This window comes from Schistocerca serialis, chromosome 11, assembly GCF_023864345.2.
Source record: "Schistocerca serialis cubense isolate TAMUIC-IGC-003099 chromosome 11, iqSchSeri2.2, whole genome shotgun sequence".
Classification (NCBI taxonomy): domain Eukaryota; kingdom Metazoa; phylum Arthropoda; class Insecta; order Orthoptera; family Acrididae; genus Schistocerca; species Schistocerca serialis.
In genome coordinates this window covers 56,665,988-56,680,994 of record NC_064648.1, presented here as the reverse complement: position 1 = coordinate 56,680,994, position 15,007 = coordinate 56,665,988, and the positions used below count along the sequence as shown (strand labels likewise).

General features: G+C 45.2%; 1 protein-coding gene across 1 annotated transcript in view; it reads right to left on the bottom strand.

Moving 5' to 3' along the window:
• Window positions 1–15,007, bottom strand: part of LOC126426923 (ankyrin repeat domain-containing protein 65-like) — a 45,064-nt gene that overhangs the window by 10,437 nt on the left and 19,620 nt on the right. Inside the window, exon 2 of the mRNA XM_050089026.1 lies at window positions 4,689–5,265. Within this exon, the coding sequence (XP_049944983.1) occupies window positions 4,689–5,254 (566 nt within the window). The 5' untranslated portion in view covers window positions 5,255–5,265. The remainder of the gene's footprint in view (window positions 1–4,688; window positions 5,266–15,007) is intronic.

Below are 15,007 nucleotides of genomic sequence, written 5' to 3'. Positions count from 1 at the left end.
TTATAGTGCCGATAATATAGATGATAAACAGAACGCTTTCCGTAACACATTTCTCATGCTCTTTGAGAGTTGCTTTCCATTACAACATTCTAAACGGGGTACTAGCAGAAATGGACAGTCTGGTTGGCTGACTAGTGGGATAAGGATATCATGTAGAACAAAGCGGGAATTATATCAAAATGTTAGAAGTAGTCACAATCAAGCTACAGTAGCCCACTTCAAACAGTATTGTAAGGTGCTTAAAAATGTTATTAGCAAGGCAAAAAGTATGTGGTATGCAAATAGAATATCTAATTCACAGGATAAAATTAAAGCCATATGGTCAGTTGTGAAGGAAGTGTCTGGTCAGCAGCACAAGGTTGATGATATAGTCAGTTCGCAGTAATAATATTTCTGTTACTGGTAAATCAGATATATGTACAGTATTTAACAATCGTTTCCCGAGCATTGGTGGTGAATTAAATAAAAATTTAGTTTGTACAGGAAATCATATAAATTTCTTAGCAAATGCCTTTCCGAGATTGACGTCTGAAATACTCCTCTGTGATACAGACAAGAGGCAGATTGAGTCAATAATTAAATCACTGAAGACTAAGGACTCTCATGGTTATAATGGAGTGTCTAGCAAACTATTAAAGTACTGTGCTGCACATGTTAGCCCTGCATTTAGCCATATTTGTAAGTTTTCCTTTAGGAATGGTTAGTTTCCTGAGTGATTAAAGTACTCAGTAATAAAGCCGCTTTATAAAATGCGATAAAGGGATAATGTAGATAATTTTAGACCTATTTCTATGCCATCAGTGTTTGCAAAAGTTATTGAAAAGGCTGTGTATGTAAGGTTAATTGATCATTTTATATGACACGATTTGCTATTAAATGTACAGTTCGGCTTTAGAAGTCGTTTGACAACTGAAAATGCTATATTCTCTTTTCTCCGTGGGGTGCTGGATGGGCTAAACAAAAGGTTTCGAACACTTGGCGTATTTTTTGATTTAACAAAGGCATTTGACTGCGTTGGTCTCACAATATTGCTCCAGAAGTTGGACCATTACGGAATAAGGGGAGTAGCTCACAATTGGTTCACCTCTTACTCTAGCAACAGGCAGCAAAAGGTCATTTTTCACGATGTTTATAATGGCCATGATGTGGGATCTGAGTGGGGTGCTGTCAAGTGGGGGGTGCCACAGGGATCAGTGTTGGGGCCACTCCTGTTCCTTATTTATATAAATGATATGCCCTCTACTATTATGGGTAACTCTAAAATATTTCTGTTTGCTGATGACACTAGCTTGGTAGTAAAGGATGTTGTGTGCAACATTGACTCAGTTTCAAGTAGTGCAGTACATGACCTCAGTTCATGGGTTGTAGAAAATAAACTAACATTGAATCACAGTAAGACTCAGTTTTTACAGTTTCTAACGCACAATTCAACAAAACCTGACGTTCAATCTCACAGAATGGGCATATGATTAGTGAAACTGAACAGTTCAAATTCCTAGGTGTTCAGATAGATAGTAAGCTGTCGTGGAAAGCCCACGTTCAGGATCTCGTTCAAAGACTTAATACTGTTATTTTCACTATTCGAACGGTATAGAAAGTGAGTGATACTTCGACACGTAAATTAGTCTACTTTGTGTACGCGTAGGCTTCCGCGGCCGTTTTCTTCAATAAAATTCTTCAGGGTATCAGACCGCATCGTCATAATTTAAAATGCGCCAACGTTTCGGCCAGCGTTGCAGCTAGCCTTCATCAGGGCCTTACGTTAATTGCTAAATGAACACACTTGGTTCCTTAAATAGCTGCACGAGAAAACCGTGTCGTTACTTGATTGGCTGTAAAAGGAGGAGGAGGAGGAGGGGTGAAAGGTATGCTTTATTGGTGTTTCCTTTATTATCTGTCATTGGCTGGAATAGCTGTTTTCTATTGGTCTTTATATTAATCCACCCCATTGGAGGAGACGGACGAATAGCGAACAGGTGATGGCTGTGACGTCACACTGTTTCCATGCTGTCCAGAAGCCGGCTGCGGCGTGCCATTGCTTTGTATGCTCGCGACCACTACTGCGGCTCTCCGCGTGTCTGCATGGGCCGCCACGGCTCTGCCGCCGCTCCGTAGCCCTGCTATTGCAGGCAGCCAAGACCTCGGAAGCTTGTACCCGTCCTCTCTATTCATGTTGGCGGGTCTTTTGGCTATTTCTATCGCCTCTCTAATCTTTCTTTTGAAAGTGAGAGGCTGTTTCGCCAGGACGCGGGCTTCTACTTTGCTTATTTTCATTCACTTATGTTGTATGGTATTATGTTTTGGGGTAACTCTTCCCATTCTAGAAGGATATTTTTGGCTCAAAAACGGGCGGTTCGGGCAATATGTGGTGTGATTTCACGAACCTGTTGTCGACCTCTGTTCACGAGTCTGGGTATTTTGACACTGGCCTCTCAATATGTATATTTCTTATTGTCGTTTCTTGTTACCAATATTAGTTTATTTCCAACAATAAGCAGCTTTCACTCGGTTGATACTTGGCAGAAATCAAACCTCCATTTGGATCGGACTTCCTTAACTCTTGTGCAAAAAGGTGTGCAGTATACTGCTGCATCCATTTTCAGTAAGCTGCCACTCGAATTCAAAAATCTTAGCAGTAATCCACGCGCTTTCAAATATAAACTGAAGAGTTTCCTCATGGGTCACTCCTTTTCTGTCGCGGAGTTCCTTGAAAAATTATGATTCTCATTGTATTGCTGATAGCGTTTGCTTAAACTTATGGACCGATTTTCTTTCAGGTTCATGAACATTTATTTTTATCCATTATTACTTTTATGTTGTATGTTCATGTACTGATACGTTCCATGATCTTGGAGATTTGCTCCTCAATTTGGTCCTACGGAACTTGACATGTAAATAAATAAATAAATAAAAATTACTGTTAGTAAAAATATTACCGTTAATAAAAACTTTTTCAAACTTAAGAGCCTGTGTCATTTCCCACAGGGTGCAGAACGAGTTTGGAATGATGTTTTAAGTTTTTTCAAGAACATAAATAATTCTAATATGTTCATTGTTTCAAACATGAATTTTCATGTTAGTCTTTATTGAATAAAAGAAACACACTGAATGATTTACAATACTAGCTACAAGTTCATTAAAACTGGTTCATGGAATGCACATAGTGTCATGTCAAACACAAGATTTCCAATATGCAAATTGCACATAAAATACTACATAAGTATTAAAATCTAGCTGAAAAATAAATGATAATTTATCAGTGTTAATAGCTATTAGACTTGTATGGACATATGTTATTGTAAGATAGTGCAAAAAGAAAGGAAACTCTGGTTGCAGAGCCTCATTAACGCTCACCAACTATCAGAGGTGGAAAGCAACAACAATAGATGGAATATATATATATATATATATATATATATATATATATATAATGTCATAGTGTCACAGTAGAATGAAAGTCTGTAGTGTTCACTGGGTGGCTATAGTAAAGCCATAGAGCAATCGACAGGCAGACAGGGGAGGGATACTTGTTCATGGAAGACACAGTAAAACATGGTATTCTGTGTGTCACAGAAGGGAATGTATCCTAGTACCGCATGAACTTTATGTAAGGGCTGAATAGAGAGGAGAACAAAATGAGATGGGAAGACTCAATTTTATGAGACCAGCCAGAACCGCCATGAGGATTGGTTCTAGTCTCATGAGGTGGCCTCACGCTGCAAGAGGTGTGAGCAGCCATACACTGGAGCACCGATGCTTACTTCACCTGGTCTTCTGAACATCTTCCATACAAGCTCTGACAGCAGACCATTATTATTTTTATGTAACGTGCCTTTAGATCAATTAGAATCTTCCATGCAGAGTTTGGATTAGGAGAGAACGAAGAATTATGTTGGGTTGCTTACTGATATATGGCTGGAACATAGAAAAAAGTGACAGACAACTATGCAACAGACAAAGCTGTAGTACTGAGGTGTGAATAGTGATTACTCTGATAGTCTGCTTTACTACATGAAGAAAATTCCACAGGTCAACACCAGCAATCTAAAATTATAAATATGTTGCCGCCCTCCTATAATCATTCTGCAGTACACTACCTTGCTCTAGGTGTTGGTTGTAAGTGACTTACTCGGTCTCATCTTTATGCAGCGTGGCACTATTCAAATGTGTCTCATTGTCATCTGCCACAGAGGCACTGAAGATGTTTAAACGCTACTTTATGTGAACAGGCTTACAGCAACCTGTACAGGCTGCCGGCTGCAAACTACACACATCAAAGTGTCTGAGCCCTTGCTGGGCAATACAGTTTTGTGCCCACAGCAGAATGGGCCATGCTCTATTCGCACAGTGAGTGTACCATTTCTACTGACAGTTGATGCCAAAACCTAAACAAGCCCTTTTTGTATACATGTAGTTTAACAGAATAATATCTACAAACTGGCTCTTTGAAGATTTTTGTTCGCTAACATTCCTGGTAATGAACTGGGTTCAGTTTAGGGATTCACTGACTCTGATACAGAAGGGCAATGATAGCATTGTGAGCTGTGATGAAACGACTGTCTACGATGGCGTATTTTATGGCATAGACACATCTAAAGAAACTCAGTGGCAAAAATTATAGAGTTGTAAATACGCACACACACATCCAGAACTGAGAGACACAAGTGAGTGGGCTGTCTCACACTAACCTGATTTTTGGTGGTGGATCGTACAGCAGCGGGCTCACTTCGATCAAGTCTTGTGGCTGCTTCCACATGGCATCCGCCCACCCCTGAGTGGCCATCACCTCACTGGTTCGTGTCTTCATAAATTCGATGGCGGCCCGCCTGAGGTCGCTGCAGGAGTGGCGGACTGCGAGGGCAGCTGCAGCCGCCGCGGTCTCCACAGTCAACTGAGCGGCCACCTGACGCTCACACTCCGCCTTCAGCCCCGACACGCCGTACTTGTCCGCTGCGGCCAGCAGCTGGCTGGCCATCGCGGGCAGCTGGGGGGCCCGCAGGGTGTACAGGTAGGAGACCAGCTGCCTCAGCACGGGGCCCCCCACGTCGGCGATGCTCACCACGCCAGTGCTCGCCTCGAGGGTGTCGTGGGCGAACATGGCGGCGAACACGGGGCTCCTGTCCACCAGGACGGCCCTGTGCGCCACCAGCCGCGTCTCGCCTGCCACGAGCGTCACCATGGCGTCGTCCCCGGCGTCTAGGAGGGCACCCAGGTCCACGGCCACCGTCTCCGTGACGTCCTTATCTGCTTCCATTGCTGACGATTCTGAAACACGACATCATCGAGCAGCCCTTTCAGCTTACATGTGACTGTCGATACTTCTACCGGAAACAGACACACCTGTCTCCAGCGACACTTTCTGTCAGACTGATGCCATTGGTGAATAACTGCAATTCTTTAATATTACCGTTTTCAAGGGTTTTTTTCAGTTCATTTTATTAGTAGAACAAGCTCCATAAGCGGCAGGGGAGCGCCACTCGCGGGCGCGGACCGAGAAGGGAACACCAGGAGGCCACCACCGCAGTTCGAGGCGGCCAGAGCGGGCGCGGACGGAATAGGGAACGTCCAGAGTGGCAGGGGAGCGCCACTCACGGGCGCGGACCGAGAAGGCAACACCAGGAGGTCACGACCGCAGTTGGAGGCGGCCGGAGTGGGCGCGGACGGAATAGGGAACACCTAGAGCGGCAGGATAGCGCGACTCGCGGGCGCGGACCGACTAGGGAACGGCAAACAGAACACCAGGCACCGGGCAGACATAAATGTGCGACCCGGTCCAGCAAGCAGCCATCCAACAGCTCCGCGATCAGGGCCTGAAAGTAAAGACAGCGTGGAGAATCACCTCAAAGGCAAATAACGCCCCAACTGAAAAGTACAGGGTCATCACGCACGATCCGCAAACGGTGGACAAAATGCTGGCGGAAGGCGCGGTGATAGACTACAAAAGAAGAGCCGCAGAACCCCCGCACGACCCCCCTCCACAACCGGCACAGTGCGGGAAGTGCCTCACATTCAGCCACACAACAGCCAAATGCACTGAACAAGTGAAATGCGCGCGATGTGCAGGCGCCCACAGCCTCTCCCAGTGCAAACAAATGGAGAGGCAACAGTGCTCCAACTGTGGCGGAGAACATTCGGCACTGTCCTACAAGTGCCCCCAGCGCCCAAAAAAGGCCTCCAGCAGTGAAACCACGGCCCCCATCAAAACAATTGATGGCCCAGCGCCCCTCCCAGCAGAAGAAATTTTTCCAGAAGAGGTAGTACTGAAGGACGACCTCATCAGACTCCTCACAACGGTCTTGCTGGATTTATTTCAAGACCGCCGTGAAGAAGTTAAAAGATCCATTGACAGAGCCTCCAAGCAAATACTCCAGAAGGGCATGTTCGCCACACAAGCAAGAAACTCACTCCACATAACAATAACAGACCGCTGGGACCCAGAACTGCAAACACAGTGGCACCCACAACACGACCACACACCACGACCCCACTCATCTCCCCCACCCCACCGCAAGACCCACGACACCACAACCAGCGCAAAACACAAACACACACAAGGAAGTAGGAAAGTACACCGCACCCACCCGCCCATCTTACCCACCTCCCTTAACATGGACAAAGCCAGTGAAGTAAATCACCTGAACCTCCTTTTCGCAAACACGAAAGGAATTAAATCCAAACGCCCCATACTAATGCACATGCTCCACCAAGAAAACATACACGTCGCTGCTTTCGCCGAAACATGGCTCAAAGACGGGACCAAATGCGATGTCCCAAAATATAATACATTTAGGAAAGACAGGCAGGACGGCAGAGGAGGGTGGCTATCTACGTCAGCAACACTATTGCGGCGAAAGAGGTCACCCTCCCTGCTGCTTTTGACAACACGGAAGCCATCGCGGTTGAGATAAAAGACAACAACAGGCGAACACTCAAAATAGCGTGCATGTATAACCCCCCAGGGACTGCGCTACAGGTCCAGTTCATCCAGTACTTTACTTCACTTCCTCGATCTATCTTAGTAGGAGACTTTAATGCCAGACACCACAGACTTGGCGACAGAGTAGACAATGGAAATGGACGCAGACTATTTGACCTCCTGACCACAGACCCGACCCTTCGACTTACACTAAATGAACCTACTTTCATAGGACACCAAGGTATCTCAGCCCCAGACCACATCATACACAGCCCCGACTTACACAACTCACTCCACCTACCCCGAATCGGAGACTCCATTACCAGCGACCACCTACCCATCCTCTTTTCCACATCCGCCAACCTCCCCCCTCCACCCCATCCCCACAGAAGAACAATAAGCCAGTATAATAGAGCAGACTGGGAAAAATACCAGGACACTATCAACCGTGAGCTATCCATTCCCATAACAATCACTGACGAAGACGACTTACATCTGGTCACCAACAAACTTGAAACGGCTGTCACCAAAGCGGTCCAGGAAGCAATCCCCACCAAAGTAGTAGAAAACTGGAAACCCACCATCCCAGAAGCAGCACTACAACTAATACGACAGAAAAACGACTACAGAGACAGATGAGACGAGACGACAATCCAGACCTAAAAAGACAATGGAACAGAATAAACGCCAGAATTAAAAGAGTAATATCTCAACACAGACAACGACAATGGGACGACACATGCAGCAAACTGGACTACAGGAGTGGGGGCAAGTTCTGGAAGAGTTTCAAAACACTCACAGGGCAACGCCAGACACACGCCAACACCCTGACAGTAAACAATGAACCTTCAACAGACCCCCTCGAGCAAGCAACAGCCTTTAAACAAACACTACAAGACGTATACTCATTCCCGAACGACAACAGATTTGATGACATATTCAGACGACATGTAGACATACAACTAGGAACCCTGATAAACGCCCCAACAACCGAAACCGAAGAACAGCAGGCCCTCACCAAAGACATCACAGACATAGAAACAGAAAACGCAATCTTCTCAGGACGCAACTCCGCCACCGGACAGAATGAAATTAGACGTATTCACCTACAAAAAGCCCCCCTCCTCGTCATAAATCCCATCCTATCCCTTATCTTTAATTACTGCCTACACAATGAGACAATACCAACAAACTGGAAGACAAGCAAGACTATAACGATACCTAAATCTGACAAACCTAGGACAGACCCAAAATCATACAGACCGATATCCCTACTGGACGTGATAGGGAAAACATACGAACGGATAATAACGGACCGCATAAGGACTTATGTCGAGACGAAAAACCTACTCCCCCTCACACAAGCAGGATTCAGACACAACCACTCGACCAACGACCCCCTCCTTAAACTGACAGACAGCATCACCAAAGGGTTCAACCAGGGACACTGCACACTCGCAGTGTTCCTGGCCATAGAACGGGCCTTCGACAAACTATGGCACCAGGGCCTGCTGTTCAAACTAATCAGCATCGGCATCCCAACCAAAGTAGTCAGGATTATCCAATCCTATATCACCAACCGGACCTGCAGGGTTCACGTCGCAAATCAGGCATCACAAGCCTTTACCCCACAAGCTGGCGTCCCCCAAGGTGGCGCCTTGTCCCCACTACTGTACACACTTTACACTGCTGACATACCTACCGTAACGACTCCCCACGGAGAAATGGGACTATATGCAGACGACACGGCTTACTGGTGTACGGAACTACGCACAACGACACTGCAACGAAAAACGACCACATACCTCCACCGCCTAGAAACCTGGATGGCAAAATGGAGGATACGACCTAACCCAACCAAGACACAGACAGTCCTCTTCAGACACAGACACTTAACAAAAAAGAAACAACAGAACGAACAGGACATCCGACTAACCCTCTGGAACAGCCCCCTACAACTAAACGACACAGCTAGATACCTCGGAGTATACCTAGACAAACATCTCAACTGGAAAACCCACCTGACGTACCTCCTTAACAAAACCCGACTCAGACAAAACCTAATACGACAAGTGCAAGGACGCTTCCATGGCTGCAACACTCAAACGGCACTACATACCTACAAAACCTTCATTCGTCCAGTTCTAGAGTATGCAGCAGCCCCCCTGGGAGGCATACATGCACCGATTGCAAAAAGACTATACAGCACAGAACGCAGACTAATACGAAGTATCGCAAGGCTGCCGTATCTGACACCAAGCAATGAAGTATATGAGACAACCAGAATGGAACCACTACAAACCAGATTAGCCAAAATGAGAGCCAGATACGGAAATCATATCCTAAACAAAAGACCGGACATGGAGGACCTAATCACAGTCAACCACAGAACAAAAAGGAAACCCAAATACAAATACACAACACCCACCCACACAATCGCCCACAACACAGCTAAGATGTACCCCGATCTCGCCCCAATCCTAGCACCACTAACAGCAAACACCACCATCCCCCCACACCTAGACGAAAGGACTCAAGCATAAAACACAAACACACACGAACATGGCCCACAAAGAACCACCAAAATACACCTAACCCAACTCCCTCCACTCCCCCTCCCTCGCTCTGTACACTAAATAAGAAATACAAAACAAATGCATATGTATAGTAGAATAAGCAATTGCCCATATTATAAGATATCTGTAATTATAAACTATTAACGAATAAGAACAAATGAATTGTAAAATAAACTGATGAAAAACGAAACTGTAATGTAATATTAACCTAATTGTTAAAATACCACTGAAATTGCTAAAACACTATTGTAGTTTTCCAAATCTCATTGTATTCGTTAAAATATCACTAAAACTGCTAAAATATCATTGAAATTGTTAAAATCCCAAAGTAAATGTTAAAATATCTAAAGTCATTGTAATTGTTAAAGACCAAAAGGAAACTTGCACTATGTAGCAAGACAAATGTAAAAATTGTATAAAAATAAAATGTACAAACCCATGGCTGAAGAGGGCAAATAGCAAGCCCTAAAACAGCCCGCTCTGTCCCCTCTGGGCAGAGAATGAAAAGTGAAAAAAAAAAAAAAAAACAGCAAGCAGCCAGTCTCAGGGGACACCTGATGACGTCGAAATATCGCGTTTGCAAGACGCTCATATCCGGCAGAAAACCCGATTTCCACGAGATCTCATATAGATCATTGTCATACTGACAAACGCCATACGAACTAGCGTGACAAATTTTTAAGACACTGTGAATGCAGACGACGGAAAATTTTCTATTGTAACACCCCACCCGTTGCTGGCAGGATTTTGCATGTGTGTTCGACCCTGACAAACAACTTACAGAGAAATTGGGCGTGGAACTGTACGCAAAAATGGATAACGCTAGATTTTAATGTGGCCCTGTTAATTAATCTGCGGTGGTAGTATTGGCGACAAATCACACCTATTTTTACTTCCAAATATGAATGATCACGGACACTTAGGGTGTTCAATGACACCAGACACATACACAAAAATAAAATAAAGCGAAAGAGTGAATTCAGAATCAACTACTGAAAGTAAAGGCTCTACTGAATCACAATAATTTTATTCTAACCTTCAGATCAATGCTGAATAAAACACAAAGAACAATTTACAAATTACCCTCCTAACTAGCACTGGCAGTGAACTGTGTTAATCGGTCCAAATGCGATCTCTCATAACTTGGCTCACCGACTGACATCGACACAAAACTCAAAATACGAAGAACCTCTACACCCCAAAGTATCGTGAAGCGTCTGTGGGAACAGCAACTGCACGTGATCCAACTATTTAACGTTACTCCTAACACAGGCCGAAGCGGGAGCGATCTCACCGTAATATTCCTGTTGCAGCGGCGGTCTCCGACGCCAACGGCGCGGCCGTCCGATCGGCGTGTGGCGTCTCGGAAAGTGCACTCCTACAATACTCGGACAACAGACCGCTGTCCGTAAGCTTCTCTAATTACGACAGTCTTCCCCGCACCAAAGAGCTGGCGCGGCTAACGTCGTCTCAGAACGAGAGACCAAGACGGGAGACGACTTGGCTAACGTCCGAAAGCCCGGAACGGAAGACCTCGACAGAGAGTCGAGCAATATCGCTCTTCACCTCTGTTGTCCCACCTCAACTTTTACCGAGCCAAACACACCGCGAGACAGGCTCAAAATACCCATTTTGCATGTGCCGCCCAATGTATGGCCTGGGAATCTTAAGTTTTTTCCAAAGCTAGAGCCACACGTGCAGGCAAGAATAGTTTTACTGGAATTTTTCTCCTAAGAAACCACTCGAGATTTTCTCGGCAAAATTCCCCGTCGTAGCGAACGCAGACTCCTGTATTGAAAGTTGTTATTCGGAACGCCTGGCCTGCGCCATTTGAGTTACTCGGAGGCGTAAAATTAGTGGGACATAGGCGAGGGCACGCGCAGGAAAGCCTGTCCAGCTACCCACTGCTCTGTTTTGGTAAACACGTGAGCATCTGCAGCCTCAGAGGCTGGCGGCAGCTGTGGCCTCTCTAAACTGATTACAGAACTTCCCCAGTTAACCATTTATGCCGTCAGGCTGCGGCCTTCTGCGGCTAGGCGGGGAGGTAGCCGAGCTCTGTCTCTCATACTGCATTTCTGCAAAGTTTTACGATTAGAAAAACGCGTAACTCTCACTGTATTACCTAGCCTGCGTGCCGATGTGTTTCCACATACATTTCCTACACCGTATTTTAGATTATTTACCAACTACTCATCTCCAAAGCGACAGCGCCGCCGCTCTCAATCGTTTTTATTGACGTCAAGTGCTCGCAAAGTGATTGTAGTCACGTTAAATGGACTCCTGTAAGGTGCAGGACCGATGCCACCTTACAGTATCAAATAATGTTAAGTAAGTTTATGCTAAAAGGGAAGTTAATTCGAGTGCAAATCAAAACAGTTAATCACGTAAAGTATAAATAAAATATCATAAAGTTAAATATTTATTTCCGAAAAAAGTACAATTCGAAAGTGTGTAATTTGGTGATTGGTCAGTCATGAAAAGCCCGGGCTAACGCGGGAGGATAATGTATTTCTATTGGCCTTAAAGAAAACTGATCAATCAGAAAGGAGTATTCTTCGTGCGTCTTTTGTCTTGGATACAGAATGCTTACGCCAGTCTAGAGGAGTCGGAGTCCAGCCTTTCAATGGTACGGTTGTGTGTAGTATGAGTTCCAAAGGAAGTTATAATTTGCCAGTTTTAGCTGTGGTACATGACTCAAAAGTGCTTTAAAGTGATGGCAAATTTATTCTGTTCTTTTTTTTTTTTTTAGAAAGTACGGATTTTTTTAAGTAATTTTGTGCATGAGAAAAGACAAATTCCGCTTGGCATATTGAGCAGATCGGTGACCGAAACCTTGATTGTATTAGATACCGATGAACTTAATAGTGTGGCGAGCATTATCGTATAAGAGCAATTCTTACTTAGTAGCTGTTCAGATTTCGGGACATACGTTGCCATAGACTTGCTAACGTGAATGAAAGGGTTAGTGCATGGCTGTGTTAGGATTAGCACGGGCTTCGCAGCGAACTTGTAATTCTAACTTCAGATTATACCGAAGTTTTATGAGTACTTCTACCTTTCACTCAAAATTAAGACCTTTTCCGAATTCTTAGAATAGTTACGTTGTGTGCAGCAGCCTAGGACGGGTCGCAGTACGGTAGGTTTCTGCTCGGCTTTCCTACCGGCGATCTGCTGCAACGAGTTCACAGGCAGGTGCAGGACAGAAGGAACCGTGCTGCCGCACATGGTGCATAGGCCGGGAAAACAGTTAAAAAGCCGTAGTACATTGAATCCGTGGTTGAGAGAAACTTTGTGAGAGACCTGATAGTGAATGATAATGAAAAATTTAGTAAATTGTTACATGCAAAAGTTTGAATGGAAACCGTTTCAAGTTGCCAGACATACTTAGAAGAAAGATGTTGAACAGTCACAATAACAACGAGGGCACATCGAAGCAGCAGACGGCGTCACAGCGGTATCAACGACCAGCGGTACGGCAGGGCCGCGATGCCAACTTACACGACGAGCGGGGACCCTGAAACTGGTACGGCAGACGGAGGGGGTCGGACTCTCAGTTTTAGCACGCGAGGCTGCATCATTCAACGAAAGGTGAGTTTGTTACATTTGTTGTGTGTTGTGTGTGTGTGTGTGTGTGTGTGTGTGTGTGTGTGTGTGTGTGTGTGTGTGTGTGTGCGCGCGCGCGCGTATTGAGAGACTGAATAACATGGAAAGTGAAAGGTTTTGTAAATACGAAAAAAGAGGAAGGACTTTCATTCAGTGTAAGTGCTTCGCAGACTAGCAAGCTTGAACAGACAATAGCGACCGATAAGCTACACACATATTATATGAAACACTAATAATCCTAAAATCAACTGAAATCTACCCAGAGTTAATTTGCTAAGGTTATGACACGATTCATACGACATTGCTGCCATTTCGCTCTACTAGCAGTTATAATGATAACTAAAGTACAAGAGAAGGTTTTTGACGATGTTTGTTATTTACGGACAGTGGAGTAGAATCTACTTTAACTGTATCAGTTAATGTAATGTGGAGGTAATGTAGATCCTGAAAGTGACATAAAGTATGAATTCGGTAATGTCTCCTACATCTGACATCATTCTCACTGCAAAGACCGACTTCTTTGGGCGCTTCATCAATTCTGTGGTATGCCCTTCCTAATCGAAATCGAGCAGTTTTCCAAATCTCACATTAACCTTGGATTAGCGTACTCACACTTTCCCCAATACAACTATCTTGTGCAAGACAGGAGTAAACGAATCTGTCACAATACGTATATGTTTTTTTCTATTACAAGGCTTTACACTTATTCTATTAAGTGAGCAGCACAAGAAATTAAGCTTCGAATTTAACCTGCAGTATTCAGTTTACATGTTACTTGGTACTTAAAAACGCACGTTGTTAACATTTTACTTCAACAGTGCAGGCCGGCCGTTGTGGCCGAGCGGTTCTAGGCTCTTCAGTCTGGAACCGCACGCCCGCTACGGTCGCGGGTTCGAATCCTGCCTCGGGCGCAGATGTGTGTGATGTCCTTAGGTTGGTTAGGTCTAAGTATTTCTAAGTTCTAGGGGACTGATGACCTCAGATGTTAAGTCCCATAGTGGTCAGAGCCATTTGAACCATTTTTAAACAGAGCTGTGGCGAAGTTCCGCCTACTTTCTGTTGCAGCTGCGAGTATAATATTTCCAATAGCGACCGATAAGCTACACACATATTATATGAAACACTAATAATCCTTCTAAAATCAACCGAAATCTACCCAGAGTTAATTTGCTAAGGTTATGACACGATTCATACGACATTGCTGCCATTTCGCACTACTAGCAGTTATAGTCACAACTAAAATGATGGATTCCAACCATGCCGTTATTTAACTTAACCCCGTAGCAGTATTTGGTAGTGAAAAATAACTTGACAGTTATTGATAACCGCTAAAAATAATGGTTATCAAAGAATAACTGGAACCGTGATAACGGTTACTCCAGAATAACCGTTTGGCCCACCAGTAGTAAGAAGTGTTGTCGGTGGGCGCGTAGGAGGGGGCAGAAGTACGGGGAGGGGAGGGGAGAGCTGCCGGCGGCCGACAGGTGGTGGGGGGCAGGCGCGGTGCGCGGCGAGGTCTGCGGTACCGAGCCAGGACAGTACTGTGTGGTCGTGAGTGGCGACAGTGCGGTGACGTCTGGCGAATACGGATATCCCACGACAGTCCTGTGGGCCCAAACTTGTTATGTGGAGCGACATTAGGAACAGCCAGCTGCCACAGGCTGCCGACGAGCAATGCCTTTATGCCGTCGGCACAGGGACCCTGCATCCGAACGTTGAGCGTACCCAGTTTCTGACGTCATAGCGTGGAATAGCACGTTCGGGAGTCTATCCGAACGTGCAGACCAATATCTGGCACGTCAGATATTCTGAGCGTGCGTCTGAGCGTTGACCAATGAGATGGCACAACGCCACTTACGTCACACGCACGTCGTCTCCCTTCAGTACAGAGATGTGAGGCGCCATATTGGCA